Source organism: Ascidiella aspersa, chromosome 4, assembly GCF_963924565.1.
Source record: "Ascidiella aspersa chromosome 4, kaAscAspe10.2, whole genome shotgun sequence".
Taxonomy (NCBI): domain Eukaryota; kingdom Metazoa; phylum Chordata; class Ascidiacea; order Phlebobranchia; family Ascidiidae; genus Ascidiella; species Ascidiella aspersa.
The window spans coordinates 7,013,519-7,034,955 of NC_139450.1; the positions used below are offsets into that span (position 1 = coordinate 7,013,519).

The 21,437-nt window shown below is 41.1% G+C and overlaps 2 protein-coding genes across 4 annotated transcripts in view; one reads left to right on the forward strand and one right to left on the reverse strand.

The window, feature by feature from the left end:
- LOC146146913 (regulator of nonsense transcripts 2-like) overlaps window positions 1-21,437 on the reverse strand; it is a 90,803-nt gene that overhangs the window by 33,393 nt on the left and 35,973 nt on the right. The gene's annotated exons all lie outside the window — the stretch shown is intronic.
- Window positions 11,178-21,437, forward strand: part of LOC146146914 (uncharacterized) — a 35,984-nt gene continuing 25,724 nt past the window's right edge. For all 3 annotated transcript variants that reach the window (XM_083388578.1, XM_083388579.1, XM_083388580.1), the window contains exons 1-3: window positions 11,178-11,772; window positions 20,021-20,152; window positions 20,491-20,634. In XM_083388578.1, the coding sequence (XP_083244704.1) occupies window positions 11,408-11,772; window positions 20,021-20,152; window positions 20,491-20,634 (641 nt within the window). In that variant the 5' untranslated portion in view covers window positions 11,178-11,407. The remainder of the gene's footprint in view (window positions 11,773-20,020; window positions 20,153-20,490; window positions 20,635-21,437) is intronic.

Sequence of the window (21,437 nt, forward strand, 5' to 3'; positions counted from 1 at the left end):
TCTATAAAATTGATTTCAGACAACCTTTGCGCGTATTTGAAGTCAAAGAGCCCAACCTGAAGATTTCCTCGGGCCAGTCACGTTGAAAGTGTGACGAACATGGAAGTAATCCTCGTCAAAAAGAAACGCATTTGTTTCCATTACTGAGACCCAAACCTCTGACACTGTCGACAGGTTAGAGCAACAGGGAAAAACCACACGTGGGGCCACTTGCAATGCATTAAGAAGCGTCGGAAAAGCGACCAACCGCAAACGGCGCCGTCTAACGCGCATTAAGCGCCGCACAATGGCGTCGAGTTACATCTGCTCACACCTGCACTGTAGAGCCCAAACAACGGGCACATTCTGTTGTGTGGTCTATGTGGGCGCATCATGCGGTTGGGACGAGTTGCTTAAAGGGCAAATCAAATAAACCACAGTCAGTGAGTTATTTTTTGTTTAACCTTCAACAAGCGACTGAGTGTTGTCTTTTTCGCGGTTTAGTTTTCATCGCCTAAATACTTGGCAATAACAAAGCAAATAGAAAATAAAGCAAAATTACGACAGTCAAAATTACTGGTAGAAATAAAGCAAATTACGACAGTCAAAATTACTGGTGAATAGTTTGTTTTATAAACATCCACTGCGGACTAACCGCAGGTTTTACCCTGCTGTATGTTGTTGGAATTTTGATATTTTGCTCCGAAGTAATGGTAAACCATAGGGTGCGTTTTCAATAGCCGCTTTAGAAAGGAAATTAGCAAAAAAACAAGCCATTTAATCATATTTTTGTTAGCCTAACATATAATTGTTTTCGCTTGTAAATTGAGGATTCAAAATATGCTCTATACTTTGCTGCTGGTAAAACGAAATCGAAAAATTATCAGACACTTTTAAAAGCAGAATTTTCCAAATAAAGAATAATTGATTTCGAAAACATGTAGCATTCGAAGCATTTGGGATAACCGAAAAAATCTAACAAATAATGATACTTTACACAAAGCTGCGGCGTGCCAGCGTATGGCATATAAACCGGTGAAACGAACCTCGTTAAAACAACTACCACCAGAGGTGCTAAAGTGTCGGAAATCAATAGGGTAAAAAACGTTGATGAGAAACACGCTTTTAACTAGCAAACGAACAACTCGGTCTCCTGGGCATTCTAAACCGTGAAGCACACGAACTCGGGTGTGTGGCCTTATGAGGAGTTTGTTTGCTGATTTGCTAAGTCAAGACGCATGACATTGCCAATCCAATCGAACTGTTCAATATCTGTGGTAAGATTCACACCGTCCAAAAATAAGTACGAACCTCAAAGTAATGGTAAGGATTTACTTTTTAGCAGGCCAAGTCAAGTGTCTAGTGCAGTGGTTCTCAGCCGGGGTGCCGCGGCGCCCTGGTGTGCAATTTCTAATGCTCTAGGTAGGGTGTCGAGGGTATTTGAGAAGATTTAAGAATCTAAAATTTGCTCAATTGGTAAGCTTCTTGATACAACTAGTGTACGATTAGAGAACATTATATCAAATGACATTTTCCTACATGTTTTAAGTTGATTGTGTTGTTCCAGTTCCATTTATAATGACATTTCAGTAAAACAATCAACGAAAATTCTAGTCGGGGTGCTGAAAATCTATTTATTATTTTTGAGGGGTTCCGTAAGCTCTGAAAGGATAAGAATTACTGGTCTAGTGAAAACTACTTGATCACCTGCAAACTCTAACGCGACATTTTAACTATATACCTAGACCTAGACGGGCTTATCGAAAGTACACGTGTCCGGAGTTTTGTAGTTAGGTAAACCACAATCTTGTTTAACGTTGTTTTTAACAACGCTTATGAAGTTCGAATAGGTGGTCGTTTCCGCATTGCCGAACCGCGAAAATACTAGACTTTATGAGCATGTTCAAACAAATATCGTGTTACGGTCGCTGTGTATCACTTGATACAGACAAATCCGTTTTGTTTGTATTTGCTTGCGTTCAAAAAAATAAATAAATTACCAAAAAAACTTAGCGTCTAGCGCTAGGCCATCTAAGAGCAGCAGTCCACATCGCTAACAGATTTCAAAAATAGGGAAAACAAACAACCCACTTGGGTAAATTTTTCGAAATGTGCCAATATATTCTCAAAATTTTTTATAAGGCCCGAAAGTTTGTCGGTAGGGCTACGGCAGGTGTCGACACTCGCAGGATCAAAATACTTCATGTTGCTCGAATGCGCAGTTTTTAATCCGCACTGTAATATTTTTGGCGTAATTGCTGGATTGCTAAAGTCAACACAGGGTTTGTGTGAAAATTTCAGCTTATTAGCGGCACAACTTTCGGAGATATTGCCCAAAAACAATCTCGGCACGCCAAGTTCGCCCAGGTCTGTTAGGCCATCTAAAGAAGGCATCGCATGGCTCGAAATTACCGCCGATGCTGCAAATGGTTGAATTTCGATTCCTGCGGTAGGGGAAGGCGGTTGAGCCTATTATGTCAGCAACGCCGGCAACATGGCATCGACATTGTTATGGCCTTGCGTCATCACCGAGACCAGTCGACAAGGCAGCGCGAAAAAGGCAAAGTGATGGCGTTGGTATTATCACAACGACGACCTATAGTAGCAACCAAACTGCATGGGATAAAGCACACGCAAAGACGGTTTAAAATCCCAGCTTTTTTAGCTGAAATACGGTTTTCAGTAAACTCTAGGACCAAAGTCGGGACAAATTGTGACTAAGACAGTTAGTTCTACATTGCTTTGCAATTGAATTTTTCTGCAAACGTTAGCTGCAGAGTGTTGAGCATAGTTAGTTAGTATATTAGTTAAAAAGGTAACAAATAGCGGAGGCTTCTAAAAAGTAGTTTAGCTTTTCCCAATTTCGAGAAAATGCACTTGTTGTGAAAGTCTTACAGTAAGCCACAGTAAAACTCGATTCTATTTAGGATTGAAATTTGTTCCACGTCCGACTCGATTCAAGCATTCTCTATCACAGATTTCGTTCTAGTTTTACATTTTTAAGGTTCATTACTTTAAAAAAAACGGTCGTTTGCAAAAAGACAAAATTTTATAGAATTTTTTTCTTTTAAATTTTCCCATTAGTTTGAGATAAAAAATACCCTACGATAGCTACATTTTAAAAGTTAATTGCTGACAATATAAACTGCCTTTTTACAGCAACAAATGTGCCCAATTATCGAAGAACATCATTCATTTGAAATTGCCTAATTGCCTTATTGCTCAGTCGAACGCTGACTTGACAGAATAACAATTTGCTTCCAGTGCAAAAACCCTAACCAGAATGAAACCAACGCCCGATGAAAGGTTTCCAATTCGTCGTGATTAAGCGTTGAACGTTATTGATGGAAAACTGGAGCAATTTGTCAAGCGGGAAAACGCTGCTGAAAGCGCAAAATCAGCCCATCGTTATGCAAAAAACTGCTGGCATGCGACAAAAATATTAAACTCCCTCCGCCCTTCATACATTTGTAATTGACGGTCACAACGCAACGAACAGAATTGCAAATTGACCTTTTTTCAATTTTTGACATTCCGAATTTACCGTCCATACAGTTTGGAAAGCGTATACTGTTTAGCAGGGCAGAACAGACTCACCGTAACAAAGTTTACGGCCAAAAGTATTTAACCAATTAATTAAAGGAAATGGATATTTGCCCGAATCGCCTATGTCACGAATGTTCTGCAATTGTGTTCTGATTTTTCGCCCAGCGTTCATAGTTCATAAAATATTGCTTCATTTTTAAGTTGGGATTTGGGTTAACGTGATGTCAGGAATATTATTAATAAATTTAAATTCCCCATTGTTACAATATTTATACGATTGATTCCCTTATCTGTTCAAATTATTTTGTTAGTCCGGGACGCATTAACTTATTGGTGATTATGTATTGAATAAATGTGATTTGTCAACCAGGTTTGCCAATCAAACCCTTTTTCAAAACTTATTTGTTAAGTTGGCCTCTCGTTGAGGGGAGACAAGTTTACGGTGTCGGCGATAATTGTGTCCATGTCAACGTGGTCTATTTACGAGGTACTATTGGTTCGTTTTTTCAGCAAAAAACGCATTTTCCCCCTGATTGTTTCGCGTGGCCGTTCAATAGCATCTGCCCAAAATTTAGCTTTTTAATTTTGGCAAATCTATGAAAAAGGTCGCATGTTGCATAGGTATTGTCAATATTATTTGCCCAAATTTTCGTTTACTTTCCAATTTTCGCAACTCTATGAAAAAGGTGCCGGTTGCATTGTCAGGTGGACTTAAAAAAAATAACTGCGTCTCTCGGTGACCATAATTCTCGCCAGTAGAGCGTATAGCGAGAGTTATACTGGTGAAAGCCCGAAGGCCAGATGAACAACAAGTCACCATACGTTACACGAAGACAAACGGCGAAAACAATAGCGTCCCTGTGTGTGCGCTCTCGCCATTTCTGTTTGTCCTTGTACCGAAGACCGTCGCCCGGCTTTAACCCTTTTGTGGCTCGAAATTCGTGTGACTTGAGGATGTGACAACTGACAAAGCGTGGGCACGAAATTCACGGGTGTTGTAGAACTTGTAGGTTGTGCAGATCACATCAGAAAAATAAACGCGACACACGCTTTGGGAAACAAACAGATTCCAATAAAAGCGGATTTTTTAATGAGAAAACTTGGAATTACAGACATGGAACTTCAAAGAAACAGTATTTCGATCTTCAGGAAATTTACCTGCAAAGCGCAGCACTTAAAATGGCAACAAATTGTTAAAACGCCGCAACAGTTTACAACTGAGTGCCTAATGAACTAAGTAAAACACCAGGCGGATACATTTTGGCCCAAATGTCTTGATATCTGTAATGAAGACATTCACATGCTTTGCCTTTTTTTGTTTAATGCGATGTGTTGCAGTACCCTACTCACGTTAGACAGAAAGCTACGTGTTTGTGTTAGTATGACTGTCTTTTTTCGAAATAAAATGCTTTTAGGTTAATTCGGGGGCCCCATATATACGGGCTTATCCCGGCTATACTGTTTATTTGCCAAATAAAATGTCGTCGTCAGTTTTAAGAACAACAAAAAGCACTGAAATTTACGCGAAGGCGATTTCAAACTTAAGCAACCCTATTGTAGAATTATTAAAGGGTTATTTCGGTGTTTTAAGACGCTAAACTACTAATCGTTTTCAGGTGTTTTTAAAAGTTATGCGCCATTTCTGAGCTGTTGCGGTCAAGGAAAAAGAGAGAGAAAGAAAAATAGTGAAAAAGAAAGAAGGCCGTAAAAGAGAAGAAGGCGCTCGCGTCTCAAACTGAAACGCAGTTCGAGGCTTGAGGCCGTATGAGCAGCGCCTTCACTGCCGCCTGACGTTTAATGTGCGTTGACCTTCGTAAGGCCGATTTATAGACGTTAAACAACGCTTTACGGAGCGAACCACCGGTCGTAGCACGACGGAAGCAGGCCAGCGAGTGCAGCAGTTGTTGTGTGCTGATATGTTCTGAGTAGTGGTCTCTGCATTTGCTGCTGTGTGGTTCTTCTTTAAGTTTCAATACTAACAGCTATCCAACTTAAGGTTTTAGCTGTTGATTGTTGTTATTTTGTGTTTGAAATGATAGTTTTGAGCTGCTGCTGTGCAAAGGTTTAGTTTGTTTGGGGCTCGAAGTGAGTAATGCCTAACATTTGTGGGGGGATGACTTTCGTTTTGCGAATTTGGAACATTTTAGCTTTCGTGTCGAGGATTATTGCTGATCGTTTTTATGGATTTAACGACGGCTATTCAGGTTCCATCCGTAGGAAAACAGCAAAAAAATGGCTTAAGATGAGATCAAAGGTTTCGAGGCTCTATTTGTTTTTATATTTATCACAGTGCTGGTACTTTCATACACTGACTTCAACCTTTAAAACGAGATTTTTTTGCAAATTTCCTTTTGCATAAACGCTGGGAAATTATTATTCGTAAAATTATATTTGAACTTCAACAAACATTGCTTTCCAGTCTTAGTTAACGAGACGAACTGCACATGGGTCTCTACAGTTCATACTTTAAAAATAAGGACGGCTCAAAAATTTATTAGGCATTGGGAAAGAATGAAAAACAAAAAGGTGCGTGAAATGTCCAAAAGAGTAATATAGAGTTTGCAATTCGCCCAGACATCTGCTAAACCACAGTTTGAAGTCGTAATAAGAATATCAAAGCCCATACAGAAGTAGGTATCATTTTGTACGTTGAAACTATGTTGAAAATTAACAAAGAGATATTCGAAACGTTTAAAATGATACCTATATTTCTGCATGGGCTTTGATATATCTTACTACGTCGAACTACAACCTCCAACCATTATGCTCTACAGTTTAAAGTGTTCATAAACTCCTGATTAAGTCTTAAATTTGTCAGGAGGGCACGCTGTAAATAAAGCCAGTTATCGGCGAAATTTGTTTGGCGGCTTGCAGCAATCGCGCATATCTTCCAGTAAGTGGCGGGAATATGTCGTCTCTTCTCCGGCGCGTGAAGAAACAACGATGTTAAGGGCCGATAGGGAGGCTTGCGAAAAAGCGGCGCTGACAGACTGACAGGAGGCCAGGTCCCCTTAAAAAGCCAGTTCAAGTGGTCGGTTCGATATATACACCTTTCCCTACGATATCACTACTTAAAAATAGAGATGTCCGATTATATGGAAGCTACCCTATACCACGTAATGGTATCGCTGCTATTTTGGACACTAGGATGGTATTAGCGTTGATCCGATATTAAACTAACGTGGGCATTTCAATCATGGTTTGGAACCTTTTACGATACTCGGGGACACCAATTTTACGACCTTATTTTTATCGCAAATAACAAATTAGCGTGAGTTTTGGTATATTGAATCTTAGCGCTAATGTTCTGCCTCAGTAAGACTATCTCCCTGATTCTCAAAAAAAACAAGAAACGCAATTACCATTATTAATTATTGACAACGACAACGAGTTTGCGTATTACAAGAAAACCAAACGTAAAGTTATCGGCTTTAGAAGATTATTTTTTAGAAAATAAATCCAACCCACTTTTTTAACTAAAGACCAAAATGAGGCTTCCTATAAAACTGAAACAATTCGTCGCTTTATAACCTGGAAAACATTACCTTTGTACGTTTCAATTGAAACAATTTTGCTAGAAACGACAATACACTTTTTTTAGGTGGGCAGAGGACAGGTTTTTGAAGTGGCCTTGCAAACCAGATAAAGAATAGGCTAAAATCGCGGTTGAAAAAAAAGGTACACGGGCCGCAAAAAAAAGGTACACGGCCGCGAAGTTTGAGCGCTGCTGACATATGTGCTGGCTTTGTGGGAGAATGGGGCCAGCAACGCTCGAGGGACGTTTTATTATTGGATCGAGGCTCGCGGTCGTGGCTCGACCTGAAAGTAAGTTGCACGTTAAAGTGCTCGTTAGTACTTGATGTAAAACCACCTTTACACATTGACTGAAAATGGTGGAGTTTTCCGGGCTTATTTTGTATAGGAGTAAGTAAGTGAAGCAAAGTGTGTCTCAACGCCGGTTTTAATGCATTGAAGTCGTTTCACGAGGTTTGTATCTAAACATTCAGTAATATGAAAGATTGGGAGATCATTCCTTGTCTTGCTATAAGACAAACCCAGGTTACTCTTAGGCTTTAGTGAGATATAAACAACTATGATTGGCTAGCAAAAACGTGTATAGAGTAAGTTTCAATGACAGTCCTACTATTTACACAGTTAACGCACAATCGCCGTTGTAAACTTGTAGTATAGGAAAAGCTCAAGCTTTTGTTTCCACGTTTAAAATTCCGCCAAGTGCTGGAACAGCAACGCGAAGCCCCAGTCCAGGAGAGCAACTGTTAAACGACCCGCCTTCACTAACAGCCTTGTGTGCATAGCAGGGGTGGCGGGCGCAGTAAGCAAAGTTCAGTCTTGAGCCTGGGTCTCACAACGGCGAACTGCCGACGGAAACGCGCTATAAATTCCTGTAGCCTCGCAGTTGAGTCGCTTTACGGCTGTTTGATCGAAGAAATATGACAAACGGAAGTTTTAGCGCAACTGAATCGCACGAGTCGTGAGTTTACAACTGAAGACGATTGGGAGATGCAAAGTTAACCGACGGATATATCTCTAGGGAATGTTGGAGCAAACTTGAGACGACTTGATTTTCTTAGTGCTGCAAATAAACTCACTAACGGGCCATGTTGGAAAACAAACACAATCTGTAAAATATGTAAAAGCGAGATCGTATACAAGATGCCTTTGAAAAGGCTTGCCGAAACCAGTCAGCCTGATCAGGATTAAAGACATTGGACATTGAGTATGTACGCTTCAGGTTGTACTATATTTTCGTGTTTTGCTGCCTTTCTCATGTAAGTCAACGAAATTTAGAAAGAACAAAACATTGCAAACAAGTAACCATATGAAAAAATCCACAGACCTTTTTGTACTAAGGCTATAGTCAACTTTACCAGTAAGGCCTAGAGCCCAACTGGCCAATCGTAGATCATTACCCCACAAGCCATTAACCTCACATCAGGCCAGTAATGACAGCGGCCGACGCCAGCCATTCGAAAGCGAAGTTCGCTTCGATAGTTTTCGTCAGCGGCGGAACTTTACAAAGCCGCAAACACAAACCGAGCAAAGGAACAAAGCGGCCGCGACGTCCCAGCCACAGAGCGCAAGCAACTCGGATAATATTTGCCTTCGCATTAAGGCCGGGGCTGTGGACTGCAGGCGACCGTAAGACAATATAGCACGGCTGAGCGCTGCTGCGCCTGTACTTTGGGTGAGTGTGATTTACCCAGGCGAAATGGCAGCGCCGGTGTATCGATAAGCGGTTAAATACCCCCCCCCCCCCCGAGTTTCGACGCCCGACGCCTTTTTGATTGGAGGGAAAGCAGATCTATGACAGAGTAAACAGGGGCGGCACAGACCTGCGCGCCAGACATTGACAGTTAGATAAATCTTGTTTATACGAATTATAGCGATTTGCTGCGAATTGTATTTGATTTGTGGATTGCTTATTTGTTCTAATTTTAGTTCGAATGGAATTTCCGATTTAATGAAAATGGTATTTTACTTTGTCCATTGGAGTTACTTAATTCCTCAGTCGGAACAAGTTTTTAGACATAAAGGTGAAGTGAACAGCCTGAAAAGTGTCGATCTTGGCGTATAAATGTTTGCCAGTTATATTTTTATGGAAAATATGCCAATCATCTGAATTGGTTGTGAAATGATTAAAGGTATAAATACTAGTTTTGCAAGTTCGGTAAATCTAATTCTAAGCTAATTTGAAAAAGCTGAAAAAACGTTCAGTTGTCAATGTCTGCCTGGCACGGCGGTTTTTAATGCATTATGGGGCGTACAACTTGACCGGTTCGAAGGAAGGGAGGTTAGTTTTGTCGTGGTTTTAGAGAACTGGCGTGCACAAAACCCGTCGTTTATAAGGATTACAAACATATGAAGTCGGGCCAACGCGGTATAAAAAGCCTAAAAGCACAGAACAGCACAGCACATACAGATATAGCATCAGTGAGTTGGCGTAATGACCAGGTTTGTGTACTGCGGGGTGCGGCGTCCACAGAGGCGAAAAAGGCCGCCTTAAAATAACTCACGATGGCGAAGGCAAATAGGTGGGTAGTTCTATCGCGATTAGCATTATGCCCGCAACAAAGAGCGTCTCGCATTGAAAGTGGATATATAGTCAGGGCCAGGGTCAGTGTTACGTAGTGCAGAAAACTCGATGCAGGGAGATTCAAAAGCCGTATGCTGGAGTAGATAGAGGGTCCATTGTGTGCGGGGATAATTCGAAACGTAATTACCCCCTGCGCTATTTGTTCAGGGACAGGTAAAGGTTGCCTTTCATGCCCAGATGTGGTGATACTGGGTGTGCACAGGAATAAGTGGCGAATCTGAGAACTAGGCCGCATGTAGAAGTACACGGTTCAAAGATTGCTGTGTGTTTAAGTGGTTTAGTGGTGAACGAGCAATCGCATTAACCGAACTTGGGGTGCAAGTGGAATCAAACATAACGGCCAATATGCGCTTTGTCTTGACAGTTTGTTTTCGTGAAACGTATGGAACAGTAGGTTAAAGCTAGTTTGTTTTTCAAGTGACGACAGAATTTGGTTGTTTTAGTGACCCTATGCGATGAAGTCCCGTGTTTTAAATAGTTCCGAGTCGTATGGTAAAGTTAGATAAATAGATGACGGTATTTTAGTTTAAGGGGCAGGCATTCAATACAACGCAAAAACCAAAACAGTGATTTCCACACATTGGTTAGAAAATGATGAGTTGAGTTTTGAGTGTTGAACGTTACTTAATTATTTGCGATTAGTGCAAGTAATGGCTCAATATCGTGGCTAGTACGTAATTTACCTGTCAGTGACTGACTTTGTTAGTTTAAATCAAGGGGAATATTAGAATTCAGTTTGTTCCTAAAATATCGGACGTCGAAATAGAGGGAAATTACGAGGCCACGGCCACCTCCCCATACTATCCACTACAACAGTTGACTCCAACAAATACTTCTTCAAATGCGTTTTTACAAACGGAAAAGAGACGCTGGAAATTGGGCTCACCTATGGAAAAGCTATATGTAGCATATCGGAAGCGAGCACGAAAATGTCACAAGGCGTTATGTTTATTCCAAGGTAAGGCGCTTTGGCGGCGCAAGGAAACGTCCTGGCACTGGCAGCGAAGGGACAATAAAGTGTAGGTCGCAGGAAATTCCGGTTTCCTATGCTGCCAGTCAAGCGGACAGGTGCGATGATTTTAGGCGGCAATTCGGCATCAAATCGCCGCCAAACTGCCTCGTGAATTCCTGGGCCGACAAAGCGCCGGAAAACGCGTGTGTTTAGTGCGAGCCAATTTGCATTGCGACTGGAAAATACGCCAAGTCGCTTCTCTTAATGTCGTATAGTCGGGCGTTCTTTCACAACAGAGCTTGTGTAGTAAGTCCTTTTTATCAGACTTTTTCGTGCCGTTTTTTAGTATTGTAGCAATGAATATGAGGCCGACTGTTTTTAAATTAACCAACTGAACTGGCTGTTGGGGCCGTGTTGGGGCCGTTTTGCGTTTGTATCGGGAAAACTGCAGTTAAAAAAAAAACTTGGTAACCTTGAGGCGTTTGCAGTGACAATTTTAGAGTATTCTTTTTTCGTAATTGTTCACGAAAACATGAAGAAAAACTTGTCCATATTTTTCCTATCACGCTCTTTTTTCAGGTTCATTTCTACAGGTTAGATATTGGCATAAAGCAAAGCGTAATCAAACTGCCTGGACTTGTATTTAAAACCTGCTAAAAAGGATATATGATCTAATCGTCGACGATGGAGCTTTAACTTAAAAGCGGAGCTAAAAAGGATAAAAAAAAAACAAAGAGTCGCTGTATCTGGTGCCTGACATAGAAGCATCAAAAAACATCAAAAGACCAAGGTGAAAAAACAACGCGCGTGAAAACATGCGAACGAAAGCTCTGCATCTCCTGATGGTAATTTTCGCCGCTGCTAGCGCCGCGGAGCCGGAAGCGGTCCCAGGAAGCAGTGACGTCACAAGTCCGGCAAGTGGCGCCCACTTGCGGCGCCGGCCGCGCTACACGGTTACCAGCGGCAACCAGAGACGCTACTACCAGCATTACGGCTTCTCAGCACCGAGCGATTTGCTGGCTCGCTCGTTCACTGTGAACAGGCAGACGATTAGGCCCGAGCCTCGCTACACTTTTCCACACAGTACTGTGAGCCGCACGTCGCATTACGCACACCGGCGCAAGGGAAAGCAGCGCTACCAAAAGTTCGTCAAGCAGAGCATCGTGTCGGCCATGAAGAGGTAAAAATGCCCGCGCCACTGGTCAACAGGCGATCTGTTTTAAGGGTGGATTTTTTTTTGTTCTTTTTATGATATCAGTTTGGTGCCGAGAAGATGGGCGGAGGTTTCGCTTTTGGGTTAAGCGTTGTATTTATTTGTTAATTAAAATAAGATATATACGTTAAGGAAAGGCTTGGTCTGTTTTAGCCCGAACCGGGTGTATTTTTTGGCATTTATTCAGCTCGGTGCCAAAATGGGCGGAGGTTTCGGTTTTGGGTTAAAAGTCGTGTTTTTTATAATTTTTTTAACGATAAGAAATACAAGGACATTTCATTTACCAAATGTGGTCGGGATTTTATCAGGAATTTTCTGAGAGATTTAGGCCTATTCATCTGAAACATGCCACCCTTTAAACAGTAAGTAAGGCTGCGTAACAGAAAGCAGTTTTTCTCGTCAATTTTGTTCGTAGTGGTAGTACGGTAGCTACTAGTATTGTTAAAGGTAAATGATAATAATAAGTATCAAACCTCAGTAGCAACAGAATAATTGGCCGATACACGCATTTGCAAAGCTGAAAGAAAACAGCATTCGAGTCTTGCCAGGAGATATTCTCAAATTAGCTTGCGGCTTTCAATCAACAATCTATATTCAGCCAAACATGTCAACAGGTGTGCGCCACAATACGTCAATCATTCCAAACGCATTCTTTCCACGGACAGCGGCGCTACGTAAGTCACGAACAGATTCGCTTACGTGTCACGCCGAATGGACGACTTTATACTTTACAAGCGGAAATCCAACTCGGGCGGTGGCGCTTCACTCAACACCTATTATACACCTCGGGAGTACAATCTCGGCGTATAAGAAAGCACACGCACCCCGGCACATAGCACACTACTAGGCAAATACGGGCCCGTCGTCACCTCGCCACTTCACCGTTTATAAGCGAATTATAGGAATGCAAATAAATGTCCGGCCGAGGCTGGATGCCCTTTTTGACAGTGGGAAACCGTTTTCAATAGTGGACGGGCATCTTGGTTTTGAGATCAGAAGGTTGTCAAACTGGCGTTTGGCTTGTTTTTTTGGCGAGGTCAAGCGTTTTTTGCACGTGAATGAATGTTCTGGAAATCTGATGCATGGACATGAATGCAGCTTCCAAAGCAAAACAAGAAAAGTCAACATTTAAGGCCCAATTCGAACAATATTTAGTGTTTTTGTCATTTGTTTCGTGCAAAAACCTAGGTCTGAGTTAACTTTTGGCTATAAGCGTGAATACTGCTTTCAAAACTTGCGTTTTATTGATAACGCATTATGATTGATTCAAGCCTTTTGCATTATTAGGTAGATTTCTGGAAATATCGCAATTTTAAGTTCAAGGTGACCTATTTCGGTGCACTTGTTCAAGACGTGTATTGCCTGGATCGAACTTTCGCCTGTTGAACCGAAGCGAAAACAACAATTCCAATTGCGTCGCAATTAATCGATCAATCAAACGACAATATAGCTGCTCCTGGCAAATCGTGTAGAAGACGATATAGGCACCAGCAACACGTAGGTGTGTCCCGTCAAAGGCACATTCATCAGCCTGTCGAACTGATAGCTGCCCGGGAAATAAGCTGGGCACGTTGTCGAAAGGTCAGGCAGGTACCGCCGGTCCTTTTACGCCCTGGCTATCTAATGTCTATTTCTGTCGCATTACTTAAGCCCGAATTGCGCCCGACGCCGCGCTTCGTCGGTTTGAAGGGGCGACTTAGGGGTGTAGGGGATGGGGGCAGGGGTACATGAGGGTGCATGGGCCGATACCCTACACCGCCGCACGCAGCCTGGCCTGTAAACAGCACAGCGCTGTGTTTTTAAGGTAATACAAAAAAACCAGGGCGAAAAAGAACGGAATTTTCGGTTGCAACGTCCCTGACTGGGTTGCTACACATTTTATTAAACAAATTTGGATTAAAAAATCATAATTTGCAAAGACCTAATTTTTTACCAGTCGACGGTGTATATATTTCAAAAATAAAACAGTTTAAATGTCATAGTCAACACAATGGTTTAAAAGTTTGTTATACTACGACACTTTTTTGAAAACATACCTTAAGTTGCAAATAAAACCAATTCAAAGACATTTATAAAAAAAATAAAGTTTTAAAGATTTCTTAATACGCAAATCAATTCAAATACATTTAAAAATTGAAAACCTGCTTGAATTGCGAAATTGCGCAGAAAACAGACAGCGCAATGTAATGTACTTATACCAAACGCCGTGTACCCCTTCAAAAAGCAATTATATCAAACACAGCGTTGCAAAATGGTAAATTGCGCGCGCAAGTTCAAACAGGCGGCTAAAGAGAGTGGTAAACTGCTGACGAGCCTCAAGCCAGCATCGATTGCGGTGAGTCACGACGTTTATCCGGTCGAATCTTCGCGCGGACGATCCGACACACCCCGGTGCTTTTCCGACCGCGTCGACCGCGGCGCAAAAATCCAGCTTTTGCGAAAAGGGGCGACTGGTGTAAAGTTTTTTTCGACGGCTGCTGACAGGTGCAAGAACCTTATAGCACATCTTGCTTGTTTGGGAGGTGTTCTCGTGGAATCGGAAACTTTCGTTAACCGAACGGTTTTATTGCTCCATTGTATTTTGGGCAGTTCTTAAACATTCGACTCCAAACGCACCGCTATGTTTATTTATCAAATGATTGAACTTTTTAGAATTGAAAACTGTGCAAAACACTTCCCGAAAAGCAAAGTAGATTTTATTGATTTGAGTCCGCGAAAAATACTCGTTTTTTGGTGAAGTACGTGTTTGTTTGGGTCGAGTGAACGAAAAAACACTTCTTACTGTGTCGAGTAAGGCACAAAACACACTAACACTCTAGAGAAGAACTACAAAAGATAAGTTACTCGGCTGAGTTAAGTTGTCAGCGTCTGGGTGTAAAAGGCTTATTTCGCCCCTGACAATTCTCATAACACCAAGAAAAGGGGGTGACAGATGCACCAAGCAGCGTTCCACTTGGAAAAACACAAATAAGCAGCTTGTACGTTGGGTTTCCAGACCCGCGGCCAAAAATCAGCCTTTTTTTTGAAAAGGTGAACGTAAAACACGGTTGCCCTTCTCAAAAAAAATCCTACACGTTTCCAGTCGGTAAAACACAAATAAACGCTTACGGGTTACACCGGCAGCTGCGTGACAACATACCGAACACTTTGATTTCGCGACTTTCTTGTGGGAAACGGCGCTTTCCCAGAAGCGACAGGATTTGCAGCGGCGGCGTTCCCAGCGTGTTTCGGGAAAGGGGCTTTGCTTGTGTAGGAGCTTGCCAGGCCCGAGTCGGAAAATGTCGCGTGTATGGTTCTGTGGTTGTGTGCGAAACCACACGGCAGCGGCAAGAGCGGAATTTTAGAGCGATTCGCGGCTGTGCATTTGCTCCTATAGCTGCTGCTGTGAACTGAACATCAACATTGGTAATCAGCGCGTTTCGGCAGCCCAATTTTTTGCCCGACTCACGTGTGGGTTTTTGTCCGTTCTCAGGGATCCTAGTCGCAATACAAAGATATCACATACTGAGCGTTTAACGTTAATAGCACTACACGGTGTTTCGGCAAAAAGAAGCCTAAGTCTTCTGGTTATATTTTTCGAAGTTGATTTCATTGTAAAACTAACGAAATCAGGAAGGCTGTTACCTTTGGTACTGTTAGTCATCATTTTCTTTAGCTCTATCAAAAAAGCTGGAAAACTAAGTCTTTTCTACTATTGAATCTACAGCAGAATCTACACTTGCATGCGTTTTGAAGCTTTTGTCTGACGATGACGTTTCTCGCTCAGATCTTAATAAAAATATTCCCCACTTATTTTTTCAAAAAGTTGTTTTAAACGAAACATAAACAGGCCAAATAAATACAACCTTGTGACAAAAGGTTATACACTTTTAAACAGAAGCGCAATAAGAGCACTGTGCTTGAGAGGGCGACGGTAAAGTTTGTATAAAGCCGGCAATTTAACGCGCAATTATCAGCAAAAAGCAAACACTTAAATATAAAAATTAATAAAAACTTGCCTCATATATCAGGCGCGTCAGAAGACCTTTAAAACCGATTTACGCCAAAGTTCAACCGCAAACTTTGCGCAGCAAATGGCGACAGGAACAATAAAAAATACACCCTCGGTCCCGAAATTTAATTAGAGGCCGTTAATGTCACCGACGTAGATTAATGGTTCCCCAACCACCGCCATTTCCCAGTTTATTGGCCTGTTCACGGGTGACGATGGATCCGTGATTATTTTTAGTTTTATGTTAGTTACGACTTTTCAGAAGGTTATTAAGCTATCGTCACAAAGCGAGTTGTTCTTTACTGCAACGAGTTATGATCAAATGAGCAATTTTATTTATTCGCGAATTGCGAACTAAAAACATGTTTTTTGTCTTTGCAACGAACCAATATTGTGAGATGCAAAATAATTTTTTTGGAAAATTACCTTTACGCATTTTTAAGGCATAGAATACATAAATACACACAATTGATTAGCTATAAATGAAAAAAAAATGTTGATAAACCTATGCCATTTAGTGTATAGTAAGAATGATTGGCCATGGTAAGTTAGGATTGTAGTTAATTTTTGTTAGTTTACAAACTATGAGACGAATTATTAAATTTTATTTAGCATGTTGAAATTTTAACAGTAACTGATTACCACAAAGTTGTCAAAACCTAGTTTATAACGTTGTCGTTGTCCCATTAGGGCTATACTGCGGATAGATAAATAGTTTAGTTGGTTTTAGGCAAGAACTAGTTAAGTTAGTTGCCACTTGGATGGCTTATGTCTACAAAACGGCAGCCAAAAGGCTAAATGGCAATTGCACGCGCGAATGCCACAAACTTGGGGCCCTTTTAAGTCGCTTACTTGCGGTTGCTGGTGGTAAAACAAGCCCGCCAATAGACGTATTTGGCCTAACGCCACAAACGCTACTCTTGAAAGGTTGAGCCTCGCTCTTGAAAGGTTGCGGCGCAGAAAAGTAGGTTAAGTTGCAAACACGCATTGACTATTAAAGATAAACATGCGTTGTTTCAAATTTTGCAAGAAAAATGTAATAAAAAAACAAGGTTTATTACAAGCAGACAACCCGGCGTTACGGGCGTGAGATTTTTCGAACTTAAAATTAAAAAAATGCAGTTCGGGTAAAATAGGTGACCCGAACGGCAGCTCCCGCGGCCTAATGCATTAGTTCTGCACAAAGGGGCTACAATAATTAAATTTGTGACATTTACACCCTCTCAAAGACAATCCGTGCGATTGGCAAATTTAACAAAACACAAATTTAAAGCAAAAACCAAAACAAACTTTTACTGCAGCTGTTTAATCATATGGAACAATCAGGACTTTAAAATTACAACGGGTGAAAACTGATTAGGATTTTTTTGTCTAATGGTTGTTTTCCCTAATTTAAGTGATTACCTAAATTCATCCGGTAAATGAGTTTCTTAAAAATCACACCTCGACAGGATAGGTAAATTTTGAAATGAGAAGCTATAGTTTAGCGCTTTTGCAGCTGGGTTGCCAGATGGCCAAAGTAAAAAATAAAAACTTACGTCAAAAAAGAACTCTTTTTGCGATTTTTTTGGCAATTTTATTTTTTTGTGTTAGTTTGACCGGAGGTTCATAAAAGTCTGAATTTTTAATTTTGGCGTTAAAAAATTCTTACTGGCAACCCTGTTTTGCAGCGGCGGCCAAACAAACAGCCCGCTAGACTATTTGTAAGAAGGCCCGCCGCGGGTGCTTACAGCTTCGTGGAAAAGCCGCCAACGCAATTTGCGACACGGCAAGGTCGGCCAGCTATTTAGCCGAGGTGTGTACGCGATGGCGTGCCAACCAAACTAGGTAACAGTTCGAAAAATCGCCTTAATCCCTGGCGAGATCTCGGCATTGAGAAAAAATGCGCGATTCTGTCCAGTTTTGCCGTTATTTTCGCCTTCTCGGCAATAACAAAGTGGGCGAGCTCTTCTGATTAAGACAACGTGCCTTGTTAGCTGAGCTTACTGCTAAGCAGCATTTTCGATCCCCTTTCATAGCGAAATCCACTGGATAGAGTGGGTTTACAGCGTATACCTTGCGTCGGTGGTTTATTGTATCAGGTAATATGTGACCTGCAAAGCGTGGGTTGTGGCTTGCGCATTTTCAACTGAGCAATTACTTTCGCTGACAGCCCATATTTAAAGTTTAAATATCTCCTAAGATCTTCAGACTGATTTCACGCTTAATTTAGAAGAAGCCATTTAAATAATAAGACGGCCTATACAGCGACAACGAAAGTATATGTCTTATCAAGCGTATTGCAACAAAATTGGTTGCATTGTTCAACGGGTGTTTTTTTAATAAAAGCATTCGAATTTTATTTTTTCACCCAACTTTGGAACAATTAGAAACCAGCTAACCGCTGTAAAAAAAGGACCGGGTTTATTGCCACATGAACTTTGGTTGTGGCGTGGGTTCAAACGAAGCAGCAACGAAAGAGCTATTTGCTATTGCTTTGGCAAATTGCACGCGTTATCTTGGTCACGTTCACAGCCTCAAGGAAATAGGTCGGCGGCGCCGCAAAAAAGCGAAACCATAGCATGACTTTTTTAGGAGTTTGCTGCCTTATTCGCACGTCAACAGAAGTTTGAAGCTTGCAAGTCTGTGTTTTTACCTCGACAACACCTTTTTTAAAACTGCAGCGTTTCATATTAGTTGAAGAATAGCGTAACTTGCCTAGAGGTAAAATGTCGAAAACTTAATGATTCTCTTTCAATATTTTGGTCGACGATCTCAAATACCCACCCATGTAGACAGTAACGTTCATGTTTTTCATACATATAAAGGTTACAGAAATGATTCTGTTGCAATACACAAATGCTTAGGTTTTCTAAAACGCATTCCACATTCAACCGTACACACTCGTAATGACGTTTAGATGACTTTAAAGTATTGCATTACGGTTACGGCTGCAGATTTTATTTTCCGCTGTTGTTTTATTATTCGGTTTTTCTTAATTTATTTATGAGTTACGCGTGCCAGATTCGCGTGCGTTGTAGGAACTTCAGGTAGGAATGCCTGATACTTGACATTTTATTCCAAAACTGACAACCCGATATTTTTGACGTTAAGTCTCGCGATCCAATCCGATGCCAAATGACGTCATTACTATGCTGAAATAAGTAAAATAGATATAATAAAAACGTTCAAAAGCAATAATCTACAAATTATTCGACCGAACTTTGTTTTAGCGTTAAAAAGGTTCAGTTCAGCCACCAGTTGTTAATCCACTACTTTTATATAATTTAGCTCAAGTTAGAAATCACTTCGTTGGATCGCAAATCACGGCTAAAATTTCTACATTACTTTCGTATAAGATTAGTGTTCATACCAACATCGGACGAGTACCGAGACACCCACTTGGCATCGGGTATCGGCTCTGAACCGATATTATCGGACATCCTAACCTTATAAAGCCATGGTTACAAAGGAAGACCGAAAGGTTGCGACGCACAAGTTTACAGAGTGAGCAGCGCGGATTGGCAAAAATGCAAAGATGTGCAACGAGCGAATCCAAACAAAACATTGGGTTACAAAACCACAGACTGGACGAAAACAAGTCGCAGTGGTGATTCACGACATGTTTGACGTCAACAGCATCAAAAAATTTCACGCCTGACTGCCAAAGGGGCGCGCACACGCAAGAATACCTGCCTATAGGGTCAAAATAGGCGCTTTTGCTTTCGCTAAGTTCTCAATACGTTCAGCTAACCTATTCTGTTGTTGACGGGTCATTATTGTGCACATTTTTACCGGGATCTTGTTTTTTAAAAGGGGAAAACGGTTGAGCTGGCGGCGCTTCACTATTTCAAACCAGAATTTTTTTTAACGAAAAATCATTAGCAACACAACACACCCATATTTTGTGTTGTACGAAAAATATACAAAAAAAATTTGCTGATGAACACCGGTAAAAATTCCTAAACATGTGAGAGACGTTCAGGGTTGAAAACTTTTCAGCTTAGATGCAAACAAAAAAACTTAAAGTTTCTAAAATTACGTAAAGCCAAACATTTTTTATATAGTTTAAACCTCTTAACACCAAACAGCAAGAAAATCACTAAAACTTAAGAGGCATCCGGGTTGAACATTTTCCGCTTAAACCCGCAAGTACGTCGAAATTGCGAATATAACGAATAGACGGGCTGAATAAACAACAACAGCAAACTAAACGTTATTGATAAACTTCGCTGCGTTGCACAGGTACGAGAAGAACGGCAACAAGACAGAGCTGGCAAGGAGGTTGGAAAAGATCCTAAGTCACGTTTCCAACAACGTCGCGCAGTCCAAGGTGAACGGGATAAGGCTTCAACAGAGCAAGGAACGACAAAAAGTGTAAGTTAGCCGCCCGAAAAAATATTCGATTCGCGCAAAATACCTAACTATGCGGGTCGCCGAATATATGATATTTGAATAGATAGAAATCGTTCTTCTGGTGTTTCCGAATGTTCTGGTGAAGCGATTGATTTTTTTTAACGCCGGCTTATACTTCGTTTACACCAGAAGACCGAGCTTAATCTATTGATATGTTGCCTGGTGGAGCTATAACTCGGGACTTACTCAAAAAAACAACATTTTAATTTGTAACACGCTTTCCACGGCACTTAATTAATAACCCCCATAACTTAGCGCGCATAAAAACGGCTTCGCAGCCTAATTTAATCTACTCGCAGTTTGGCCGAGTTTCGGCGAGTTTGGAGCGGGATTCTCGAGTCGAAAGAAGGCCTCGGGTCGCTTAGGAGAACGTGCGGTGGAATGGCGAACAACATCACCATCCTACGCAACACCTTCCAAAGACAGAAGCAGCAGTACGACATGTGAGTTTTGGGTTTTGTTTGCCTGTGTCTATTCCGAGATGTTCGAAGTGAAGCAAAGAGTCGAGTCTGCGCCGAATCGGTTTATGTTCAGTTGCTTGACGCCGACGGCATCCAAGACGCAATGATTTCCACTTATAGTCGCCACTAGGATAACCCATATTATCGGATCGGGGCCAATACCCCACGTTTTTTTCTTGAAACTTATTTACTATATTTACCATATTTTGTTGCTACTATTGAAGAGGCAGCATACTCATCTAAAAATATAGGTGAGTATGCTGCTTCTTTAAAAGTAGCAACAAAATATGAGAAATGACTTCGTACCTATAGTTTGGCCCACTGAAAATGGTCTCGTGGCACACAGTTTGAAAAAATACTTTAAAAATTAGTAAAACCCCAAACCAACCTTTCACATAATCGAATTCTCAGCAATCTCAAGACGCAATAGAATAGTCACCATTGGGGATGTCCGATAATATCGGATCGAAGCCGATACCCGATGACAAGTAGTATTATCGATACTTGTCCGATACTGGGTGTTCGATCGGATACAAAATTAAATTATGCATAACTGCCATGCTTTGCGATCCAACCTATGGTTTTCTGTCTTTAAAGAAAAATTTCCAAAAAACATTACTTTAATAAACAGAAGATGAATATGCTCCCTGAAAAAAAAAAAAAAAATTTCGGTCTAATACCCTGGAAATCTTTGCCATTGTACTTTTCTATTTAATCAATTTTGATTATTTGATCCCATTGTCATGAAGTTATATGGTATCGGATCGCACCGGATCGCGATACTT